At 36.9% G+C, this 26,500-nt stretch overlaps 1 protein-coding gene across 1 annotated transcript in view; it reads right to left on the bottom strand.

Annotated features, from left to right (window-relative positions):
* The window catches only part of stra6 (signaling receptor and transporter of retinol STRA6), a 31,264-nt gene extending 9,295 nt beyond the window's left edge, over window positions 1-21,969 (bottom strand). Inside the window, exons 1-11 of the mRNA XM_084094339.1 lie at window positions 21,835-21,969; window positions 16,463-16,551; window positions 15,064-15,130; window positions 13,304-13,386; window positions 13,084-13,217; window positions 6,549-6,715; window positions 5,899-6,024; window positions 4,045-4,115; window positions 1,075-1,151; window positions 883-944; window positions 593-755 (exon numbers count right to left, since the gene is read on the bottom strand). Of these exons, the coding sequence (XP_083950465.1) occupies window positions 593-755; window positions 883-944; window positions 1,075-1,151; window positions 4,045-4,115; window positions 5,899-6,024; window positions 6,549-6,715; window positions 13,084-13,217; window positions 13,304-13,386; window positions 15,064-15,130; window positions 16,463-16,542 (1,030 nt within the window). The 5' untranslated portion in view covers window positions 16,543-16,551; window positions 21,835-21,969. The remainder of the gene's footprint in view (window positions 1-592; window positions 756-882; window positions 945-1,074; window positions 1,152-4,044; window positions 4,116-5,898; window positions 6,025-6,548; window positions 6,716-13,083; window positions 13,218-13,303; window positions 13,387-15,063; window positions 15,131-16,462; window positions 16,552-21,834) is intronic.
* Between the last annotated feature and the right edge of the window lie 4,531 nt (window positions 21,970-26,500).

Here is a 26,500-nt window from a genome sequence, read left to right as displayed (position 1 = left end):
GTCTACTCTGCTCTGATTGGTCAGATGGCCCAGTCTGTTGTGATTGGTCTACTCTGCTTTGATTGGACAGATGGCCCAGTCTGTTGTGATTGGTCTACTCTGCTTTGATTGGTCAGATGGCCCAGTCTGTTGTGATTGGTCTACTCTGCTCTGATTGGACAGATGGCCCAGTCTGTTGTGATTGGTCTACTCTGCTTTGATTGGTCAGATGGCCCAGTCTGTTGTGATTGGTCTACTCTGCTCTGATTGGTCAGATGGCCCAGTCTGTTGTGATTGTCTACTCTGCTCTGATTGGTCAGATGGCCCAGTCTGTTGTGATTGGTCTACTCTGCTCTGATTGGTCAGATGGCCCAGTCTGTGATTGGTCTACTCTGCTCTGATTGGTCAGATGGCCCAGTCTGTTGTGATTGGTCTACTTTGCTCTGATTGGTCAGATGGCCCAGTCTGTTGTGATTGGTCTACTCTGCTCTGATTGGACAGATGGCCCAGTCTGTTGTGATTGGTCTACTCTGCTCTGATTGGACAGATGGAATTTGTGGGCACAGATTCTGTGTAGGCCTAAGTATAAGAAGTATAAAAAGTACTGACTCACTTTCAACACACCACAAATAGTACATTACAATCCTGACCACCTCCTGACGGTCCTCTGACAAAATGATATTGAAACCAGCCAACAGGAAGGCAATGTCTTCATCCACTCCTCTACGGACGATGTGTAGGGTGGGAAGCACTCCTGAGACCAGCAAGAGCGCCATCTAAGAGATTCGGAGATTCGATAAAATGGAAAATGCGTAGGAATAAGCTACTTTTGCGAAAAGTGCATTAATTATTCCTTTTAGACAGAAATAACTCAAAAATGGGCTCGTTTCTTAGAGTGTTTACCTGATAAAGTGCAATGAATGCCACAACCAAAGAGATCGCTAGTTTCAAGGGGAACCTAAAAACTGATGGAAAAGAAAGATGAAAAAAAAACTCTTACTGACTCCAAACTTTTGAATGATAGTGTATATTTTTTGGACAAAAAATTTGGTTTCAACTTTAGGTTTATTAAAAACATCCAAATGTAATAATTACCATCCTCGGGAGTGTAAATGTAAGACTTGGCAGCATCTCGGAGTCTTTCTAATAGTTTGGGTTTTGTTGCGCTGGAACTGAAAAACAAGAGATAATGTTCATAAACAACAACAAAACTTAATTCAATAGAATTCTATAATAATACCCCATCATATTCTTTCGAATGCACAATTAGACAATCAGTAGATGCTTTTATCTAAAGTGACTTACAGTACACATATTAATTTGCACAATGGCTTTTAATGGGATTCAAACCTACAACCTTTGAACAACCAGTCCTGATCTTCAAACTCATGGCTTCTTTGTATTTAAGACATATCTGAAATTTGTTGATATATACCTAACAGATCTTATGTAGCTCCGCCCCTTTTCAACACTGCGCTCATTGTGTTCTGTGTTCCGGTTTGTATTTCCACAGCACGAAGGTAAGATCTTACAGATTTATGAATGACCAGCTCATTTTAAAATCTTCCCAGACATTTGTTATGACATCCGCTCCATTACAATGCCTATGATAACTTTTGTTAATTCTACAATAAGTAAATCCACTTCACCAGCTAATTACTCTTCGACAGCGATGCTACAGAAATATAAAGAGCTACCGCAAAAAAAAGAGGTTCAAAAACAATATTCTAAAGATGGCTGCACACTTGTTTCTCTGGTGCATAAAGTCTATACCTTCCTCCACATAATTGCCATATTTATCAAAAGAAATTATCTCTTCACTATATGCAATTTGCTTTCCTATGGTCAATATCACTATTAGAACCAAAAAAGTGGAAGGTGATCCTCCCCATCCTCTTGTATATGGATCAGAAACTTGGACCTTGTTCAAGCCAGAGCTGAACAAACTTGAGGTTTTCGGCTGAACCTATCGGTGTCCCTCTATGAACAGATCTGCTTTGGGTGGTTTGGCCATGTCTATCCAAAATCCAAGATAGTGGATTTTACCGATAACAATAACTAGGTTGGCCCACGTTTACCGATTAGTCAACCGATATTTATATATGCAACTTTGCTGCATAATGACTGCATAAAAACAAACAGCTGGATATAAACTAATGCAAATAGATGGTGTGTGTTTTTGTCATTGTTTTTACTGCTTGAGGTACTACTAATGTTAGCGTCCTCTCAGCCTCGAAGGCAAACATCCTACTGTTTTTTCTCCACTAATTGCATCTAGTCAACAAATAAATTACTTTATAATGATATGAAAACATGTATGGTAGTGTACTGTATAACATACAGTTTCATTGTCTGTTTTAAATCCGTATCTTGTCCCGCTCGCGCAGCCTCACGTGTCAAAACAAACTCCATGAGGCATCAGTAATAGTTTTTATTTCATCTCTAGAGGCCGCTCTCATACTGTATAATGACAGCGGACCCTTCTCATCCGGTCCAGCAATGGACACAACCCAGAAAAACTACCGGTATGGATTTCTGCTGATAACCGATTGTTCCAGCAATCGGTTATCAGTGGCGATTAATCGGGAAAACCGATCAATCGGCCGATCTCTACTGTCGAATGCACACAGGCTGCGATTTCGGCTCCATTAGTGGCAACGACTGGCTGTCTGGTCAGTGCAAAGATCCACACCGAATAAGACGTGTGTAACGGTCACCAGCTGGAGTGCCCTTGAGAGCCACCAGAGGGCACTCCACATCAGACACTCACGTTCACTCTCAGACTACATTTCCCATACTCACTGCCCGGACTCATCATCTCTGATCACTCATCACATTCACCTGTACCTCATTATCACTGATTGCATTCACCTGTGTCCCATCACCCTGTTAGTCTCAGTCTATTTATACCATGTTCATTCATTCACTCACCGCGAAGTCTTGTTTAAGTGTTACACTGCATTTCTGAGCATTCTCCTGGTTTTCTTGTCTCTTGGTTTTGGATAGCTTGCCCTGTTCCCTGGATTACTCTCTTGCCTCTGGTCCCTGCCTGCTTTGCCTGTTTTGTTTGTTTCTTTGTTTGGACTGCCTATCTGTGTATGACCCTTGCCTGTACATTGGATTACGCCTCTGGATTGCCCTCAAATAAAGCTGCATTTGGATCTAAACCTTCGTGTCTCGGAGCAGTTCGTAACAACGTGGAACAAACACATTGAGGAAGATCCGAGGAATATGCGGCTCAACCTCCTTGACGCCAAGAATATTGCCATTGCCTGCCAAGCATGGAATGACATAACCAATGAAATTGGGAATCCTGCGGCACCCAAAGCAGCGTATGCGCTCCGGGGTTTCCATGGAACAGGAAACATTTGATCACGTGGCTCACAGGACAATTTTCAATGTTTTTGCATGAAGAAGATCAGCATCTGTGCTGTACAGACAGACTCAATGGCTTTAGCTCACGATTCAGACTCTAAAGACTGCAAGACAGTGACTGATCACTATCTACCACTCTTTGCATAAGTCAATTTACAGTAGGTGTGATTCAACGTTTGTCAATGGAAATGAGGAAGTAGTCCATGTACAATATCCCATCTGCATGGCTATTGTACAGAGTGCTGCTTGCTATAATAGGAAAAAAACTCTCCTTTCCTTTCCTTTCCTTTCCTTTCCTTTCCTTTCCTTTCCTTTCCTTTCCTTTCCTTTCCTTTCCTTTCTTGTAATTGTAATCCATTCCATTACCAAAACGGTTTCACAAGATTAATTTACCTGCCATCAGCATTATAACTGCCACTTTCAATTAATAAGCAACAGAACAAGGCCTGGAATACTTAAGAAACTATTCTTGAGGTCAAAATGTAATTTTTTTTTCCTCAGCAAATGGTCTGTCCAAGAAGTTGCCGAACCATCAGAAAACGTTAACCTCAGTGATGTGGGACAATATTCAAGGAAAGCGTCAGCTCACTGTAAAAGTATTGTCATGAGTTACTAGTATAATTTCTGCTGTTTTAAGCATCTCGAACCTTTGGGTTAATAAATAAAGGTGTCCACATATGTGGGCCTCACCTGATTTTGATGAGCTTTTTCTTCTTGAAAATCTTCTTTACATAATCTCGGTAATAACTGCTACTGAGGTCCTGCAAAACAAAAAAATAATAAAGCGTAACCGATTAGTCCATAATGCAAGCAAAGTATTGGTCACGTCAAACTGTATGATAGACACTGTTTTAGATTTGATAGATTTCATATAGAATGATGGTCTCTATCAAATTTTAAAAAAAATGTATAGTACGTGTACTTACAGTGTATTTACCGAGGAAAGTACTGGATAATACAAGATAACTACATGGGTTAAGGTTAGATTTAAGGGTAGCTTCAGGGTTAGTACCTAGTTATTGAATTACTATAATAAGTACATAGTATTTACATGGGGAGCAGGACTGTAAAATAAAGTGCTGCTGACAAATTGTTAATTCTGAAAATTGTTTTAGATTTGTCAAATCATTTACTCGCAGTTTAGACACTTCGCGAAGGAATTGTTCCTCTTATTCCATCCAAACTTATTCGTCATTGCGATTATAGCTGAATAACACTGGCATTGTGTGTTTCCTGTGGGAAAACAGCACGCTGTTTGTGTAATGTCCTCTGTGAGTCAAACATAACCCAATCCCATTGAGCTGCTTACAATGATTAGACCTCTGGAATGCAGGTGCCGAGTTTACAAACTCCCCTCTTGCCTTTCCATGTTGCTAAGTCCCTCATTATGAATTAACGCAGTGGTGCTTAACTGACGGGTCATGACCCAAAAATGGGTCACAGGTTTGTTCTGACAGGGTCACATGCAGTACAGAATGGAAAAATGATGGATCAGTGACAAATAGATCCATGACAAATAAGAATGTCCATGATAAAGAAAAGGAACGTATTTTAAAAACCTAGAGGCAAAACACGAGGCAAGTTTTTTTTTAGAAATGTTTTCATAATAGTTTCATGTGGTTTTGAAAACTTTTATACCATGTTCAAGATAAGTTTCAATTCAATAACTCTAAAAATGTCATGTGATGTAACCAAAAAAATGATAATATATTTCTTTACATCTTAGGGACATGTGAGTGTACACATATTGTCATTTAAAAAAAATGTTTCAATATATTTTTAAAGGTAAAAAGTATGTATTTAAAAAAAACAACAACAACAAATTATTAATTCATAAATATCACATTTTCACATATTTCAAATATCACATATCACATGAGGGAGTTGAACAATGACATTTTACAACCTGAACTAACCTTGTAAGCAATTAAAGAAAACATTAATAAAAGATTATGCCTTAATTTTAAGTATTTTTTTAAATTTCATCCATCCATCTCTTTATCTATCCATCTCTTTATCTATCTATCTCTCTATCTCCCTATCTATAATATATAATATATATATATATATATATATATATATATATATATTATATATTATAGATAGATAGAGAGATAGAGAGTATGTATATATATATATATGTATAATGTATATATATATATATATATATATATATATACATACATATATATATATACTTTATTATGATTTTACAACATGAACTAACCTTATTTTTCAAATATTAAGCAGTTATATTAAAACTATTTTAAATATTACAGTTTAAATTAAATTAGAGTAATGTTAAAAATTTCATTATGTAAAATTATGTCTTAAGAAACAATGTACAATAATAATAAAAAAACAAACCATTTTTTTTTTTTATATATATATATATATATATATATATATATATATATCATAAAGTAATGTTTTACTTTAAAATTTTATCCTTTTAATATAGCTTTTTCTCCTTTATTACGATATGAGAACAGTTGTATCATCCTGACATTTTAGACATTTCCCTTCGCAACAACAAAGTCTTACCTCCGAGGCATTGGACTTCTCTGTATTCTGTAAGCCCTTGAACAGAAGTAGTGGGTACTGGAAACTAAGAAAGGCCAGACAGGCAATCTGAGGAAGACTGCTGAACAGCGCAAAGTACTTATAGAACTGCAGACATGGAGAAAGAACAGACAAATCAATTTCAAATAACATCAAAAGTTTACAGGCCATTTCTTTGGCCATATTACCCACAATATCTTCCACACACATTCTGTGCAAAATCATGAAATTGTACTGAGAATGTATATTACAACCCAAACAAGATGGTCTTTATTTTTAAATAATTAAATGTCTTTCAGCATGAACCCAGCCAGACAGTATTTGCAGTTTGATCCCTTTGTTTTCTTGCTACTGGTACTTTGTCTTTAGTTCTGACAAAAACTAAAGTGATTAACTTAAGGAAAGCTCCATGGTGAGATCCCAAGAAGCAGAACAAATTGTTTTGATGTTTGACCATTCATTTAGGAGACATGAGGACAATGGGAACAAAACCAGTTGAGGTTAATAAACTTATCTGAGAGTCTTATTCAACATCCTCTAAAAACTCAGTGGGAAACTAAACTAAGAACCCATAAAAACTGTGCTGGAAATACTCTATAGGCAATGTTTTAGATACATATAATAACTTGTACCTGTGGTGTTTTGGGACAGTCCACCTTCTGCCAGACCAGAACTCCGAAGTGTGTCCACGACAGCAGGCTTCCCAGAACGTAACCAACCTTGTTATGCAGCGTACCGCAGGCCAGAAGGGGGTAGTATAAAGCGGGATAGTACAAAAGAGCCAGGATCATCCAGAACTCTACAGAAATAAAGAACAAAATGGTGGATTCAGGTACAGACATGTAATAATTAGACCTAAATGTAAAATAACACTATTGTTTTGTTGTTTGATTAACATTAATGACTTAACAGCAGATATTTATAGGCTGCTGTCACTTTAAGACCGAATGCACAGATCCAATATAATGATACACATCCATGGGTGTGAAATGGGATTTTGTCGATAACGATGATCAGACGATATTTATAAATAAAATGCTGATATATTAAATGATTTTAAAATTCAAAAGACACTTTAAATGTGAAACTTAAACATCCAGTAGGCGGTGACAAATCACTGTTAATGAGCGAATAATTAAGTCATTATCTCAACCGATTCGTTCAAACGGCTGATCATTTCAGGAATGAAACATTCGACTTTGAGTAGTCATTGAATCATTCATTCAGCCGATTCGTTCAAACAGATGGATTTATTCAGTAATGAAACATCGCTTGATGCTGAGAGATGCTAAACAGTTCTGCTGTGGCTTTGTTTGGAACTATTTTCATTGGCGAAATAGAGCAAAACATGCAATGTCTACATGCAAGTCATTTAATATTGAAAGGTTGTAAGTTCAAACCCACTACTGTGCGATCTATGAGATATCACCAATGTGTCTTGGAGCAAGAGAGTTATATAAACTTATTTTTAGTGTCAATTGACTTCAATTTGGGTCCTGTTCCTCATACAAAACTATTGAATTGCTTCAGAATACTTCGAATACTGCGTTACAGTCGTATTTGAAATTATTACTGTTTTTGTTATTTATGCTATTTTTTGCGATCTAGATGCTCACAGATTTATTCTTTAGAGGTCTACACTGTAAAAAATGATATGATCAATAAGTTATGATAACATGTTTTTAAATTGCTTTTACTCATCAAAATAAGTTAAACAAATTATAACTTTTTATAAGTTATACAACATTTAACTAATTTTTTAAAGTCAGTTTAATGTCTTAAGTTGAAATTACTTAAATTTTTAAGTAAAATCAACTTGGATGTTTAAGGCAGCAACTTTTTTTTTTTTTTTTACAGTATACCAAATGGTACCAGTCATTTAACATTCATTTTCAAAGAACCAAAAAACTGTTAAAAGTCTGAATATCAATAAAATATTGGTCAAAACTACCATTATCTGTCTTTTTTAAGTGTTCAGCAGTTACAGTGATTTTATCGAATTTTTTGAGCACGATGCTCTGAGTCTCCATTTACATTCATTATTCTACAGCATTTCTTCTTTTGTGTTCAAAACAAGAAGGAAACTCAGATTAGGAACGATGGAAGGGGGGAGTAAATGATGGCAGAATCATTCTTTTAACCTCAGATTGCTCCAGGAGGATTGTGTACTGCAAGTTACTTTGAGTAAAATGACTACTTGCTTGATCATATGATTTTTTAAACTTCGGAAACAGCGAAACATGTCATATGATTGAGAATGAGGAGAATAACAATAGTGTCCCATCCACACTAACAGACTTATGTCTCAAAATGTACCTATTAAAGCACCAAATAGTTACATAATGCAAATGCAGCATTAAGAAACATAAAATGCAGGCGATAATCCAATTACAAAACACAACTAAGAAGGACTAGCAGTACAGAGGGGGGAAAAAAGATCAGGTAGGGTGCTACTTTTCATCCTCTTGTGTGAACTGAGCCTACTTTGGATAGGTGCCATCTTGTGAATAGAGAGTGTTCAATGTTCATTCGATAGCACCTGTGCAGGGTGAGCCACTATTCCCCACGAGATATCCCTGCAAACCGGTGAATTTCCCAAACACTTTGGTGGCCTGAAATCTTTCTAACAGCATTGATTTACATTATGATAAAAAGGAATCTCTTCTTTTTGAATCTTTAAAAAAGTACGGTTAACCCTCTGAGGTCGGCAAACGCGCAGGCGCGTTTTGCTGGATTTTCTGCACATTGTAGCACTATAAACTTAAATTACTCCGTCATTTATGGTCATACAGAAAAAAGAAATATAAAAAAAGAATCTGTGATATTTCTACTTTTGTATGTGTCCACTTACAATCAAATCAAAACATTGTGCTTTTGTAAAATAACGAAAATAGACAGGGTGTGCGTTCTGCCTCTCCGTCGCGGTGAACTTTTTTTTCTTGAGCACGTCTATAAACTGAAACAAAATTCAGCGAATACTTGTCACACATTTATGAGCCATATACCTTTATAAACATTTAAGTGTGTACTTTTAAATGATCGGATTCAAAACGAAAACAAATATTCTCTGTTTAATAATTTGTATAAAACCAACAAGATGTCCAGCTTCTCAAACGCTTGCTCATTATATTTAATTTGGCCACGCCCACTCGCGCAAAAGAGATTCACATGCAAATCTCCACATGGAACGCGAACTCGCTCATTACCTCAACAACAAAACACCAAAACACTTCACTTCACTTTTCGTCGAGTTTGAAAGACGCGCCTGAGCTTACATTGGATTTACCTCAGAAGAAGAAGAACGCGATTTGAAGACAAGAAAGATGTAAGGTAAGAAATTCTTACATATTAGTTTGTTATTGTTGCATAAATGTCACATTGCAGTTGAACTGTTGCTAGATATATGGGGAATATTAAAATATTTACACCCGTGTTTACTGTTACTGTGTTTGTGGATATCTGCTCAAACGTAGATATGTATATGGTAACCATAATGTTTTATATTTGAGCGCGATCGCGTTTGAATGTATCATATTTTGGATCGCGATCGCGTTTGAATGTATCATATTTTGCAGCGCGATCGCGTTTGAATGTATCATATTTTGGATCGCGATCGCATTTGAAAAGCAAAACGCACCAAACGGCTTCATGTTTTTACTATTATCTCATTTCATAACGAATGGAAACATTTGAAGTAACATGATAATCAGTATATTTTTCTCTAGCTTAGTTGTTACTGAAATCTTTTGGAAGATTTATACTGCTATAGGTTATTGTTATTATTATTTTATCCAGCACTGCGCATAGCTTATGCCTACAAGGCACAACAAACCTGGTGTTCATTATATTATATATTGTTGGAAATATATATATATATTGTGTGTGTGTGTGTGTGTGTGTGTGTGTGTATTCTGTGAATTTTAAAAAGCAATTTTAACCAGAAAAATCTAATATTTATTTCCAAAATCGTGCAGGCCTTTCTCGCCCAGATGCCACTGAGTCCTGCCGACTTCAACATTCACATGAGTCTCTGTACATGAACATGGTAAAGTGAAAATCAAACACCTTGGAAATGAAAGGTATGTACAATGTTTTTAGGAATGGCACAAAGGTCTTTGTCTTTGGATCATTGTTTTCAATAAGTGCTTTTTTGACATTTGTTGTGTATCTTTGGATTATGTTGTGTTGTAAATAAATCCAAACAATTTAAAAGCCATTCTTTTTTAAATCTCCTCATTTACAGTATTATGCAAGGTTGCTCAGAATGACAGTGCCTGATAGCTCCTAAAAGGGCCGTTAGGGGAGGGTCTTTGTCTTTCTCAGGTGTGAAAAGCTTACATATTAATGACCTTCCGCATAGAGCTTTCTCACACAAAACCCGTCGTAAAATTTTTAAATCAATATATTGTCTTATCTGAATGAGCAGTCAGGGTGATTTTCACATAGTTTTAGAGCAAATATTCTAGGCTACGTCATACAATTTTCAAAAGTCTTGTGAAGAAATAATCAGTATGGGTTTCATGGCCTTATTTCAGTGATAATTTTTTTTGTATTTTCACAAACCACGCATAAATGTCATTATCTCAAAACTACAAACTTTAACATACATGCTGCTGATATATTATTGTAGCAGAGTTTGTGCTGAATACAGTGTAATTAGACTTTAGCCATGAAAATGTCACAAGTAACAGAAATAACCAGAAATGTCAGAGCATGTCAGAACACCTCCGGGGCCCAGAAAACAGCTCAGACCTCAGAGGGTTAAGTTCAAAATGTTGGCGGATCAAGGTTAGCTCCTTGTGGGAATCGACCCAGCAACCTTCAGTTTGGCAGTCGTGAGTCTTAACCACTAGGCCACATGATAAAATAATACACAATAGTAGTGATTTCCGGAGGGGATTTTGCTTTTAACTCTTTCCCCACCATTGACGTAAATTTCCGGCTTTTTGTGTTTTCACTGTTAAAGGGTCATTTCACCCGTGGAGACATGAATGTGTATTGAAAGTGGGTCATTTATGTAGAAGGAATGTGAAATTATTTTTGAATTTGGAGCTTTCTAGACTGAGAAAAGCCAGAAAATGTATTTTTGGCTTATGTGGATGAAAGACAACAACTCCCAGAATGCACTTGCTTCGCTGCCCTACAAGGCCACTCCCAAGCCACGCCTACCGGTAAGACAGCGCAGTTGAAAACAAAAACATCAAGGCAAGGCTAGGCTACGAGTGAGTCTCCGTGACGAGTTTGCCCAAAATGTCCGGGATTCGGCTTTTGCGTTCTACAGTCGCCATTCATCATGTTTACTGTGGCGAGCAGGACGAGGCTGAGGGGTGCGGGAGAACGGCGCGAGGCCGGTGGCGTGATTACTGACGACCGACACCTGTGAGGCACTGTTCTCGTATCTCGCACGGAGGAGCAGGTATTTTCTTAGCAATGGTAAAACACACATCAACCGATCACGCCACCGGCCTCGCGTCTTTCTCCCGCGGCGCTAGCCTCGTCCTGCTCCCTGTATTACTGTGATTACTGATGAGCGCGCCTGTGAGATGCACCGGTCTCATGGGCTATCTCTCACGGAGGTGCGGGTATTTTCTTAGCAATGTTAAAACGCAAATCAACCGATCACTTGTTTAGCATTCATGTAAACATTACATTCAGATTCACCAATCGGGGTGAATTCAGTTAGATTGAAACAAAAGGTGAGCATGTAAACAATGGATGGCGACCGCAGAAAGCAAAAGCTGAATCCCGGACATTTTTGTCGATCTCGACGGCCGGACATGTCCGGGAAATAGAGTAACCCCTACTACTCAGCTTTCTTCGTCCCTGTTTTCTGCAGGTTTCTGCCGTTAAAATCAAACGCACTCGCACTGATCTGTGATAGGTCTGTTAGCGCATTAGGTCCAACCCCCTATGGGCGGGTTTGAAAGGGTGGATCTAGTGCTTGTAGTCTTAACAGAAATCCCCCCCTCTTACACTTCCTCCTACAATGACGTAAAATGACGATTTTTGCGTCATTGTAGGAGGAAGTGTAAAGAGCTAAATACAGATTTCTCTCGTCTCGGGGGAAAATGAAAAAATGTTGCATGACCATTCAATAGTATGACTGGGTTTCTAACAATGCAAAGCTTAATGCAAATGGGTGAAGTGTCCCTTTAAACAGTAGGGGGTGCTATGACATATTCTGAAAGAGTACAGAATCTCCTGATCAAAACACAGACGAAAAAGAAGCAGAAACATGTAAAATAACACGATAATCAACATTAAACGGCATTTAAATTAAAACTGCCTAACGTTACTGAATGAAATGTCGACCCAGGACGAGCTACAGGACTTTGAAGCTTTGGGGGTGTTGATGGACTCGATCTACTCCATCTGTGTTTTGATCATCGTTCTGAAACTTATCTGGACGTAGTCTTTGACAAAAAGGTTGCTTTTTTATGAAACTTACACACATTCAAGTGTTGATAAAAAAGGATGCATGAAGCTAGAATAAAACAGGGTTGTTTTTTTGTTTTGTTTTTTAAAGCAGAGGCACTGTTCTTTCTTTTGATGTATTGCATATTCAGATATTCATAAAACAAAATATTCTGGAGGCCATGAAATGTTTGTGAAAATGATCAAAAGTCCAGGCGGTGGCTGGCAATTAAAAAAAAAAAAATAATAAAAAAAATGGTGGGGAAAGAGTTAATGACCCTACAAGTTTGATAAACATATCCAAATATGAGGAAAATGTAATATGAGAACTAAACTTGGTTAAGGTATTTATCTGACAAAATTGTTTGGCAAAAAAAAAGGTAGATTAAAATTACAGGTTTTATTTAACTATGAAAAATGCAAAAAGCTCACAGGAAAAAGCATGCATTGACTACAGCATAACCAGTTATTAATATTTCACTGGTTCTCTCTTGCTTTCGCATTTTCATAATCTCTTTGTATGACAGCCTGGCCAAAAATCATGTCCACGCAATTTGGCATGTTTCATTTTTCAAATTTTTTTCACAACTACAAAATCTTTAACACGTTTAAAAATATTTGAATAAAGAGTGAAGATGTCAGTTTTCCTAGACCGGAAATCACTTTTGGCCACTACTGTCAATATTCACTCATGAAATATTCACACTAAATGCATTTCACCACTTCATGAAGCAAGAAATCTGGCCGTCGTACCTTTGTACACGGTGTCTTTCGTGAAAGGAAGTGGTTGGTGACTGAGGACCATTCCGACCAGCTTGCAGAAGAGAACTCCATACACAGCTACGGCAAGACCCTTGTGTTGTGTGTGGTCTAAAAAGTTTACTGGGCTGAAATAAAAACAGAACAAAAATGATGATGGTGGTTGCCAGGGTGTTGCTAGGGTGTTTGTTTACATGGCAGATGTCAAACTGACCTGAGTAAACCCGTGAGTCCCCTCTGATTGACACCCAACTTCTGTCGTCTGGCCAGGATGGCAAGAACCAGCATGACCACCACCTTTGGACATAAAGAGAGGACAATCTGTCAGTCTTACACCCCCCTGACTTTCTCTAATGGCCCACCAGAGCCTGGCGCTGCTGTGCCCTCCACCTCTTCTTAACCTCTTCTGCATCACAGCTTCTTGGTTCAAATGAAAGCACAGACCCCCATGAAACAAGGGCGGAGCGGTCTCTGTTTCTGGTGTGAGTAAGTGCCTGGGGTCAGTGACCTGAAGTGACCTGTAACACTTTTAGGAAGCGTTACGGCCTAAGGTGACGTCTGAGTCCACATGGGTTCATCGTAGTCAATTAGCATGTGGCTTTTTGTATCATATCAAAGAAAGCAAAAGGCTAGCAACTCAGTGGGAAGTCTGGCAGTTACAAAATGAATGACAACAAATGCATTGCATTCCTTTTAAATGGTTTCTTTACACAAGTGCTACGACAGTAATATGGTATCAGGTGGAAATACTATGGTACTTTGCCAATTGTCAACTTACAAGGACTATTCAATGGCAAATGCTCATACCAAAACATAGGAATTAGCAGGGTTATTATAGTTATCTAAAACTAAAAGCATAAAATACTTTTCCTTACTTAAAATAAGATAAACTTTAACTGAAATAACAACAAAAAAACATACTCATTTTATTTCAGCCAGTAGCCAATGCAAATTTCTCATTTTCATTTAGTTTAATGATGTACTAAAACTGAAAGGAAAATTAATAAAAACTAGTACTCTCAAATTGATTAATCGCGATTAATCGCATCTAACAAAAGTTTGTGTGTGAGACACACACACACATATACATTATATATTTACAAACTTTTATGTTAGATGAGATTAATCGATTAGACAGCACTAATAAAAACTATTTATGCGTTTAAAAGAAAAAAATACAATTACGTAAATTAATAACATTTTAACTAAAACGCAAAAACTAAAATAAAAACAGAAAATATAAGAATAAAAACATAATACTAAAATAACACTGGAGATTAGGATGGCCGATAAAATGTCAATATGTTGTTTCTAGAGTGTTCTGGATGGTTGCTAAGACGTTTCTAGGGTGTTCTGAGTGGTTGCTAAGACGTTTCTAGGCTGTTCTGAGTGGTTGCTAAGACGTTTCTAGGCTGTTCTGAGTGGTTGCTAAGACGTTTCTAGAGTGTTCTGGATGGTTGCTAAGACGTTGCTGGGGTGTTCTGGGTGGTTATTTATTAGCATAATTCAAAAGAGCCCACCCCAAAATTTATATGATATTACAATCCATGGATAATGTTGTTGTTGTTGTTGTTTTTATAAGAAAATATTAATATAATAATAAATAAACATTTATAAAACATTTACTTGTAAATTTAATGATCTATAATTCTTTTACAAATGATTTACTCAAGAAACCCACATACACCCAAGCACCCCCCTCCCCCTCCAAGGATATTTCTAGATTTGAACACAAAAGTGCATCTCAGATTATCCAAATATTGTCAGTTTAATCATTCTGGCCAATATATATATATATTGGTCTATCACTAGTACTTTGATATTTACCATTGTACTGATGGATTACAATACTCCAAGTACTCAAAGATACTGAATTTTGGACAGACCAATACAGAGAAAGAATAGAAGGCAAAGACCAAAAGAGAAAATTGAGAATATGCAGAAAGTAGTACATCTCATCAGAAGGGAACTCACAGATATTGCAGCAATGCATATGTGGAAGAGGCCTTCTTCAGCTGTGGGGTCACATGGTGGGATAACTCTGAAAATTTCACAAACACAGAGTATTTATCATAAGCTGGTGAGATCCAGGCCGATTACTCAACCTGCACACACTCCCTCCTTTCCTAAGCAACAGACCATTACTAACAAGAGCACTTTTGCTGAACCTCTTCAAGTGAAGATTATTCATTTAAACCGATTGTCGTAGGTAATGTGACTGACGTGGAACGCCAGCACACGGATCCGATCACACTTCCAAGTAAACTGGAATGCTGGGATGGAATTAGGAAACCTCTAGATGAATGAAAAGGCCCTTATTTCATTTGATTTTACCAACAGAGGAAGTCTTGGACGAAGCTAATATGTGACGCATTGAAGTAACCCCATCTTCACAGTTTGGTGTCTTGTTGCCGAAAAGTCTCTTGCATATGTGAAGAGAATCAAAGATGAGATCAAAAAGAAAATCTCGGCATGAATCGCAGTGATGGATGTGTATATCACTTTCAGCAGAAATATAATCAGATATGTTTGCACACCTGTAGACTTGGAACCATATAATGTTCTGGGAAGTGCATTATGGGATGGCAACAAGACTATATGACAAGCAGCAATAAAGATCATATCTAATGAATATCTGATTACCTTACCCATGTTATCAAGCTAAAATCACAAAACTAAGTTAATGTCTAAACCCAGCGGACCTATGAATGCACCTTATATATATGCAAATATATATTTTAGAAATGGAAATTATAATAACGTAAAATACATGTATGTGTAATTTAGTATAAAAATAATATATACTATATTTAAAATGAATAACTACATATACACTACCGTATAAAAAGTATAGGGTCAGTTAGATTTTTTTAATGTATTTGAAAGAAGTCTCTTCTGCTCACCAAGGCTACATTTATTTGATAAAAAATATTATATGTTTTCTATTTGAATGTTTTAAAATTTCATTTATTCCTGTGATGTCAAAGCTAAATTTTCAGCATCATAACTCCAGTCTTCAGTCACATGATCCTTCAGAAATCATTCGATGATTTGCTGCTCAAGAAACATTTCTGATTATCATTATGAATGATGCAAACAGTTGTGCTGCTCAAAAGAACAGCATTTATTTGAAATAGAAATCTTTTGTAACATTATAAATGTCTTTACAGTCACTTTTGATCAATTTAATGCATCCTTGATGAATAGAAGTATGAATTTCTTTTTTTTTATGATACATTTTAAATGTTCAGTTATAATGATGCAAAAATGTATTACAAACGTAAGTGAAATACATTCAAAATGGAATTTTTTGCACATATAATGAATCACAACACTTGAAACATCTATAAAACACCAAATTAAGAGTACTTACTCGACAGGAGGTTTGGTTGGCACTGCATTTTCGTACCATTCTGAGTAATCGTAGTAGTCTTTCCCAGTTTCAGCACTCATGGTGCCAACCTACAGATGAAACAGAAGTTTCAGAGAGCTCCAATAACTTAGAGAGCGGCTGAAATCACTTTTTCACGCTCCTGCGGGACACAAATTCGTTCAGGTTTGGGGAAGAAGAAAAAAAAGTTTCCTCCAAAGTTTGGCAGCTGGAAACTGCTGGTTTGTGTTCTGTTCCTAAAGTCTAATTTAGCCCTCTTGTTCAGGTGCCCTGTTACCACTGCGACCGAGAGCTGTGAGGAGCAATGTGACGGGTTCCTTTCTGGAGCATGCCAACCCAAAACGTCTTTACTTCAGCCTGGATCTCCTTTTCAGATTGGGGATTACCACCTCACTGGAAACCAGGAGAGAGAGGAAAGCAATGGAGAGAGAGAAAGAGAGAGAGAGGGGGTGAAAGCAATCCAGAGAGAAGTTTTCCTGATTCCCAGATGGGGCGGCCGATCTCTCCTGCCACCTGTAGTTCAGAGCGATTAGGAGGTCTTCCAAGGGCCGTCCTGTGGCTGGTATTGAGAGGTTGAATGAGCGCTGGACTTATAAAACTCAGCCAAAGCAGGCTGGAAGCGTGTGGGGGCCGAATGCTGACATATTCCAGAGTGATAACAGGGAAATTCATGTGTGTGAGCTTCAGTTATCAGGCTGTGGAGATTCCCAGAGGTGGCTCAAAGTGTGAGGTATAAGGAAATCATTTCCATTAACCACACACATGATGAATAGACAGGCACGTGAAGAATCGAGTTAGGTGCAGTACGTTACACATTCTGAATTACACTGTAAAAAAAAACTGAAATTTACGGTAAAATAACAGCAGCTGTGGTTGCCAGAACTTCACTGTAAAAAATAAGCTAGCAACATTTAGGCTTTACTGGACTAAAAAAAAAAAAAAAAAACTTCTACTAAAGCACTTTTAACTCTACTAAAGTCTTTATGAACTTTTTGAAGCGTCAATGTTTTGGTTGCATGGAGCGTCAGAAATCGGTCAAGTTTCATAAAGAATGTCTTAATTTGCATCTCAAACATAAATGAAAGTCAGAGTGGGACTTTTATTTTTAGGTGAACTAAATCTTTAAGATGGATAAATCCACTGTTGTCACGAACTAGGTTTAATTGAATTTAGAAACTTTTAGAAACTCCTCTAAATGTCCAACATAACTGAACATTTAACACTTATATTAACTAACAAAATATTTCCCTTTACTGAAAATAATATAATACTGTAATCCCTAAATTTACCCTCCTAAAGCAGTCCCTTGCAAAGCATGCTGGGAACTACAGATCCACTGCCCAGATAGTTGTCAACAAAAATGATTCATGTAGTTTTAAAACAAATGAACATTGTATTAAAAAAATGTTGCTGTAATTGGTTATAACAACTTAATCAACTTTGGTAACTTAATTAAAGTTAACTAAACTTAATATTTTAAGTCAAGCACATACATACACATACTTTAAGTAGAAACAACACATTATTTCTTATTCTAATGTTGAATTTTAAGTTGGGATAAATAATCACAGCAATCCTTTTTACAGTGAATAAGTAAACGTCAGTTTTAAATATATCAGGTTGATTGAACACAGTTAAATTAAGTTGTGACAAAAGTTTAAAAAAATTCATGTTACTTTAGCTTATTTTAATTAATTAGCCTAAACTAAACAAGAGGCAAAAAATATATTTTTACAAACTCCGATCACTTTGTCAGATTTAAATAAGCACACAAAATTCATTATATAGTATTTAGTTACCTCCTATATCCAATACAAAGATCTCCAGCCATATAAATGAAACTGAAGATCAGATTAGATACATTATCCACATTTCATTTTTAATTATATCATAAAATGTTGCCATTAAAGCACAACAAAGAGAGTTCACTGTGCAACTGTTTCAAGGCAGTTAAGCTTCTCTATGAATGAATGCTCTGCTATGATGTAAGATGTGTTGCCACGCCCATTGCCCCACCCACCAACTGACCACGCCCCCTTCACAAGCATGAGGGACCCTTCAGATGCATATTAAACTGATTATACAGGGATTACAGTCAAATGCAATTTACAAATCCATTTCCAACAATGCTGAGAACTTCGCAAACAACATTCGTCCATCAGGAAAAACAAAGCAGGATTGACTAATAACAGTTGCAGAACAAAGAATGCTTTAAAGAGCTCTGATTACATCATGGAAATGTGCCTGAAAGTTTGCTTATACCTGGTTGGGAGAAGGTCAATGGTATTTTCCATTAAACACCTTTGTGTGGAAGGTTCTGACGCATCTACAGTAGTTTCCAAATAACATTGACAATGGATTCCGAAACCTACCTGATCTACCTAGAGATATGAGGCTAATTCCTTTCCTAGACTTCCTATCTTTCCTCTCCTATTTCAAAGAACCCAATAGCTATTCCAAAAAAAGATATAGTGCACCATTCACTGGAGACACGAAGTTATCTCACAGCTATATTTATTTCCATAGTGAGTCAGGCTGACACATGTAGAAGCTTGATCTGTGTAATATCTCTCCTACCGCACCATTCACACCATATTACAAACTGGACCAGTGCTATTGTAACAAATGACCCCGACAGAATTACACGGCAAAGCCCGACAATATCATGGACTGCCATTGTGGGTGGCCTTTGAAATGGTGTAGTGTGCTTAGAGGATTCATTCTGGCATGGTTAAACCTAAATGGGATCCTGTCAGTGTCCACAGGAGCTCTTAACAAGGGTGAAACTGATTAAGAAGGCAACACCACGGAGCACACAACACAAGATGGATGCTTCATGTAATGACTTCATATCAGCCACCATCGCTCAAGGGCTCTGGGGAAAACCTACAGAGAAAACTGTCTCCATGGTGCTAACATGACCGTGCCATTGACAGTAAAGCTTTTAGAGGATAATGAAGGTCAGGTGACAACCGAGACTGCCATTGCATTAGCTGACAGTGAATTTCTAACTATTAGAGTTGTTGTTGGAGTTGATGAAGATAAAAGTATAAGAGACGCGAATGATGAAAACTGAAATCTAAACACAATCATTCCTCTCATTTGTTAAGTCTTTTTCTTAACAAAATCATAAAACTGGGCCACATAGCTTTCACCAACCAATAGGCCTATTTGAAGTGACTCTTTCTGTGTTGACTTATGGTGCATTCAAGTCATGTTGGAAAGATCATATTTACAAATTCATGAATGCCTTCTCAAGTCGTATTTACCACTATAGGTAGCTCGGGATAATTTTAATACACAAGTTCCCGAGTTGGGCAGGCCATTAACTTTAAACATGGCGAAGGGGAGAACTGTTGCTGCTGTGACTGCTACTGTACATCGCCTTGTCTTGTCATTAAAGCAGTGCATATTTACATATATGAATAATCATTTGAGGCGTACTGTATGTTTTATACATGGCGAAAATAGCCTGCATTTTTCCGAAATTCCAGAATTGTCAGCAAGATGAGTATCTACATAGCGCAGTGAATGTTTATATGGTTGTCAATGAATGAGACGCTAAATATCATTTTGGCTTTAATAAGATTTTTCCAATAAATAGGCAAGAATAAACCTGGTGTCCTCTATGGTTCTTGCTCTTCCTGACAACAAAGAACTTGAATGCGATGAGCGTGTAATCACGACTTCAGAAGTGGGAACTAGGAAATTTCCGATTGCATATCGGAATATAAAAAATACAAACTTTCCAGGAGGACTTGAACACACCCTTATTTGCTATCTGAAACAGAAAATATGAGTGTGGTAAATATTGGAAGGCCCCTCCCCCTTTTAAAATAGCCAATAGGCTTTAGCTTACATCAAGTGCATCAACAATGATTTGCTATCATTACTCAGTTTTTTGGAAATGTATAAAATATAAAATAAAATGAAATGAAAAAATAAGAAAAATGTATGTCATTTTAAAGTCAGTGCATTAGAAATGGAATAACAAACCTGTCCTAAGGCGATACAAGGATATTTAGCTAGTAACTACTTGATTCTTTATATCATTCCAAAATGTAAACTATCCCTAAGCTCTAATCTGCTAAACATGACTATAAGGCATGAACATTTTATTTAACAGCACAATTCTCTGTAAAGCTGAAACATAATGTGTATTGAGAAAAGCTATAGGCTACAAATTAAATTGACGACTTTATCTGCCAAATCGCATTACATTTTTCATTCAAATAGCATGTTAAATGTTAATTTTTTTCATTTTCTGTGCAAAATATGTGTTATAAATTACAAACTATCATAGTGGACTCGTCTCTTGTGAAAATGCAATTGTCCAGTGCTAATCTACCTGTTGCCACAATACCAGGGTGTTGCTAAGGTGTTCTGAGAGGCTTTTAACAAGTTGCTACTCAGTTGCTAAGGTGTTCTTTCAGGTTAGCTGGCCCAAGGCAAAAGAAAAAAAGCCCACCCCCAAATTTAGAGAAATGGCTCACGTCTCACCTTTCTCAACGTTTCGTCGTCGAAAATAGTAAGTGTAATATCTCAATCATCATTCAAGTTTGTAGCACAAAACGGTGTGGCGCCAAAGTTAAGTTAAACGCCACAAACTAACGTTGGTTCTTCTTGAGGCGCATGCAAGGTGCAAGTGGTTTGTTACACGCCCAAATGATGCAATTGCTTTTGTTTATTAACGAGTGTTTGAGGATGTTATCTGCATTGCATTGGTTAGCTTAATGTTAGGCTAATTAACATAGAAAGATAAGTAACGGATTGTTTATGAATGAATGAATGAATGGCGCAGTTAAGTGTTTTTTACTAGGGTGTTTTTCAATGGCACGTGTGAAAAGCAAGTTGTTTTAATAACTTACCATCTCTTGACATCAGATGAAGACGCGCACACACACCTGACCTTTAAGTACAATTATGGATGATCCATCATCACATTGTGCATCTTTTGTCAATGGTGGCCCACGTGCATTCATACTCAAAACAATCGATAATTTATGCATCTGCTTCATTGATATATTTTTTCCCCCGTGCTTTGTGCCTTATGTTTATATTTACTTTGCGCATATATATATATATATATATATATATATATATATATATATATATATATATATATACACATATACACACACACAGATCCATTTATTTATAATTTTATTCTATTTTTTGTTGTTGTGAGAAAGTACATTTTTTATTTACATTTTCCAATAGTTTCCCAATTCCCAATCTGTTCCTTTCTCAAAATCGTTAAAAAAATACAATGATTTTTTTTTTTACTTAAAAAACAGAAACAATTTAACCATCAAACTGACTCCATTTTTAAACATAAAAAAAGCACTTCTTACCTTGAATCAAAGAGATGCAGTGCAAAATTCCTCCAAATGCAGTATATTCCGTAAATTTCTTCAGCAAAGTGTATCACACACTTGGGGTTCCTACTTTAACTTTTGCAATAACCATATGTTCAATGTTTTGAAAGTGGATAAGGATTTGTCTGAACACTGCATGCCTCTCTGCAGACTTTGACCCTTTTTTTGCAGTCGCCACAATATCTTGGTAACGAACTTCGGGAAGAAAAAAGACACAAGGAAAGTGCTGTTGTAAGATAGGACACCTCTTGGCTGAAGTTCAAAGCAGTGGCCTTTGATCACTGATACGAAACATCACCAAGGGAAATTGATACATGCTTTGCTCTTCATTCACATAGTATTGGATAGTTGGATCAAAGTTTTTTTGTGCAGGACTACAAACCATACAAAACATTTGTATCTTTATCTTATATTTGCATTTGAACACAAACACATTGTAAAGACTATTGGATGAAGCTTTATAGTCCCTTTTAATTGTCTCTGGGAACAAGTAACCTTGCAACATCTGTTTACTCTTTACATCAAGCAGATTAGCCTTCTGACTTAAGCTATAGCAACAGAATAAACGTATACATATACACTGCATGTTCTATATGCAGTGTAAACCAGCTGCAACACTATAATTGTATTCTAATTAATGTGAACTTTTTTTCACAATTTTCACTTTATCTTCTCTGATTATGCAGCGAGAATGGAGATTGAATACCAGGAGCTGGATTTTGTTTTTGAGTGAGTGAATGTGAAGTTTAATCAGGTTTAAACACTACGAGCCTATAGACTGAACACGTAATATTCATGCAAATTATGTCATTTTGTGTTTTGTAAGGTATTTGGCTCTATCTGCTATTTATTACATTGCAAAAGCTTTGCCAAGGTAATTATTGGGGTCCAATATTTTATATATAGGCATGATAAGTCCTTCAGACCAGGTCTCAGGGAAGTCACTATACTGTCAATGATTCTATAAATACAATAAACCATTTTATAATATAGTATTTATTTTATGCCTTTTAAAGGAACACTCCACCGTTTTTTGAAATAGGGCTTATTCACCTTCTTTCCTACATTTAGATAGGTGGGCAAATGCATTTTTGTCTCAGTGCATGCATTGTTTTAGTTTGACAGGGTCGTCACTAGCTTAGCTTAGCATAATGAATGGAATCCTTTGTTGCCACTTGCCAGCTAGCATGGCCTGAGTAAAAGTGATATACATTTTTTTAAAAACCCACCTAATTACTTCTTGTGGTCTGCGTATTCACAACAAGAACAAATAGCGATGCAGATTAACACTAGGCGATTTCCTAGGCAGGTATTGACTTGGGACTATATTAGGGGGAAGCACAGGCGAAGCACTGCTACTTGGGCGCAGAGATATCACGCCCAAGTAGCAGTGCTTCGCCTGTGCTTCCCCCTAATATAGTCCTTAATATATAAGTCAATATCTGCCTAGGAAATCGCCTAGTGTTAATCTGCATCACTATTTGTACTTGTTGTGAATACGCAGACCACAAGAAGTAATTAGGTGGGTTTTTAAAAAAATTTATATCACTTTTACTCAGGACATGCTAGCTGGCAACAAAGGATTCCATTCATTATGCTAAGCTAAGCTAGCGCCGACCCTGTCAAACTAAAACAACGCATGCACTGAGACAAAAATGCATTTGCCCACCTATCTAAATGTAGGAAAGAAAGTGAATAAGCCCTATTTCAAAAAACGGTGGAGTGTTCCTTTAAGGACACTGTGGACCTGGTTAATCCAGATTCAGACCATATGGACGGTGTGAACGCAGAAAATCCAGATCAAGATCTTGAGGTTGAATCGCACACATCCGATGACAGTCCTTCGTCTTTCTCCTCAAAGTGCAATTCTTTCGCCTACAAAACCCAGGATCATTCCCGACCCCTTTTTGAGTGGCAAGCCGATTTTTCCAATAGAAGACACACCGCCACATTTGCACACACATGTAAGTATCATTCTGTCCTCTTTCATGAATGCATAAATATATAGCTTCAGAACATCTAGTTTCTGAAGGTACGCCACTATGTGACATCGAATGATTGTGGAGTCTTGCACTCAGGGCTTCCAAAGCAGATTCACCCTCATTGGCCCCAACATTACGACCTGACACCCTGAAACCTCCAGGGTCGGGTGCCTAATTCTGTGGCTTGCTCATTCTATTACTCTGCAGCAGTTGTAATCAATGGACCTTGCAACACTCAATTAGGGCTTAATTGGATTGATGCGTGTTGCTGGTGAAATTGTCAGTCGCTTGTTCAGTCGAGGAGACCGAGCAGATTATTACTGTCGACAAGCGTAACACCCAGAGCTTGAAGCAGCTGCTGTAGGTTTCATATACCCCTCTCAGAATCTGTTTTGAGTAGTAAGAGCTCCTTGTGTTCTGTCTTCTGGTTGTATTTCCAGCATGAAGCATGAATCTGACGGATTTAGGAATGAACCGCTCATTTTCCTACATCTGCTTCAAACATTACAATGCCCATGATAGAACATTAATGAAAATTAGAACTGTTGATATTTTTACATTTTTTATTTCAGTTAATGTTTATTTTATTTTAAGTAATTAAATTGCTTTTTTTAATAGTTTTAGTTTTATAACCTTAACTAAATATAATATAATATAATATAATATAATATAATATAATATAATATAATATAATATAATATAATATAATTAGCTACCACAAACTTAGACTATTAATATACTATTTATAAAGTGTAGTATTAAAATATGTATTACATTATTACATTAATTTAGTAATTTAGTTTTTTGTCATTTTGTTTTTGTCACGTCTATATAGTTTTTCTTAGAGAATATATAAAACAGCTTAATGTTCAGGCTTATGTCAGTGGTTATTTCTTCTTAAAACCGCACGCTGTTAGCAGCGCATAGAGAGATTTTCAGACATGATATAGCTGCCTTGACAGCCAAGGCTGATTAGATTTTTTTAAATGGTCACTAGACATAAAAGAGGGGAAATCAATTTTAGTCAGTGTGGATGATTTGTTCAGTGATTTAGCATTGTTAAAGAGAGCGCGAGTGTGGATTTATCGCACCGCTGTGTAATGAAGCCTGAGCTGGGTCAGAATCTACAGACTAGACTCTCTTTGACATGTACAAATCACTCCGCTGGTTATTAAAACAGCAGCAGTCTGCGTTCACAGAGACATTCGCATGCAATTACTCTCTCTCTCCTGGACGTGCGACAGCTCCTCACTTGTCATGTTTGCAATGTCAGAATATGACTGCTTCTTTTACTAACACAGCACTTGCTGTCTAAGTAGGCCTACCAACTTGATTTGCTAAATCTTGGGCTAACAGAGATGTCACACTCCTTATTTTTATTCTGCTTGTGCTATAGATGCATATTTGGGGGAATTTGTCTTTTTTTTTGATAGGCAGTGTTGAGAGTAACACATCACACGTAAAGTAAGTTACATAATCAGTTACTTTTTTCAAGTACGAGTAATGCATTACTTCTAAAACAAAATATCTGAGTGACTTTTTCAAATAAGTTACTGTTTTCCCATTTATTGACTCCTCTCCTGTCCCCATGATGAGAGAAATCAGGAGTAAGTGCAGAGTAAATATGATGTTACTGTAGTTCTAGGCATTTACGTAAGGTATAATGTATATCCAGCCGGTTGTTATCTCAGAATAAACCCCCGAGCGGAGCATCAGCCTGAAGGGGGTTTATTCTGAGATAACAACCGGCTGGATGTACATTATCCCGCTTAATACACAGCTACTGGCCATGTAAGTAAATAATTAGATACGGAATATCGATCTGAGTTTTTTATTTGAGTTGAATATTTTATTAGGTCTTTAAACACAAAGCTTCTGTGGTTTGCAGTTGCCTGCGCGGCAAGTTCAAACGACGGACGTTTAAGAGATACGGTATAGAGTCATACCACGTATTACACAGCATTTCGCCACATAAATAATTATGGAGATAAGAGATATTGATTTCAGATTAAACTGTTTCAAAATCTTACCTGTTTGTATCTTATAATCCAACAGTGTAAAAAACAATAGTAACAAAATGGCAGCATCTGCGTTTTATATGAAACAAGAGAGAGCGAGTCCACGATACTGGAAGACATAATTAAAACTGCACAAAATATTGATTTGACTGAGTTTTAATACATTTATGCATTTGGCAGACACTTTTATCCAAAGCGACTTACATTGCATTTCAAGGTCATTCTTATCAGTTCTTGCTTTCCCTGGGAATCAAACCTATAACCTTGGCGTTGCAAGCGCCAACACTATACCATTTGAGCTACAGGAAAGCCTCTAATATGCTAAACGCTCCTAGCAAGCGTCAGTAACCCGGATGAGCCTGTGTTATCTGTTTTCAACGGTTGTTATTTTGGGAATAATTTACCGCTGGATGGCGCGATTGACCAATCAGAATCAAGTATTCAGCAGAGCCATGTAATAATCATAACGCAAAAGTAATGTAGGTCATTACTTTTCATAAACAATTTGTTACTTTTTTAGGGAGTAACGCATTATTGTAACTTTTAAAAGTAACTTTCCCCAACACTGTTCATAGGTGACAAGAAATAATGGAACCGGGAATCAGATTGGGATACGTTGCATGCTGGATTCAAATCTGTTTT

This window comes from Abramis brama (assembly GCF_963993115.1).
Source record: "Abramis brama genome assembly, chromosome: 20".
Classification (NCBI taxonomy): domain Eukaryota; kingdom Metazoa; phylum Chordata; class Actinopteri; order Cypriniformes; family Leuciscidae; genus Abramis; species Abramis brama.
The sequence above is the reverse complement of the archived record's forward strand: the minus strand, read 5'-3'. Positions and strand labels throughout refer to the sequence as shown.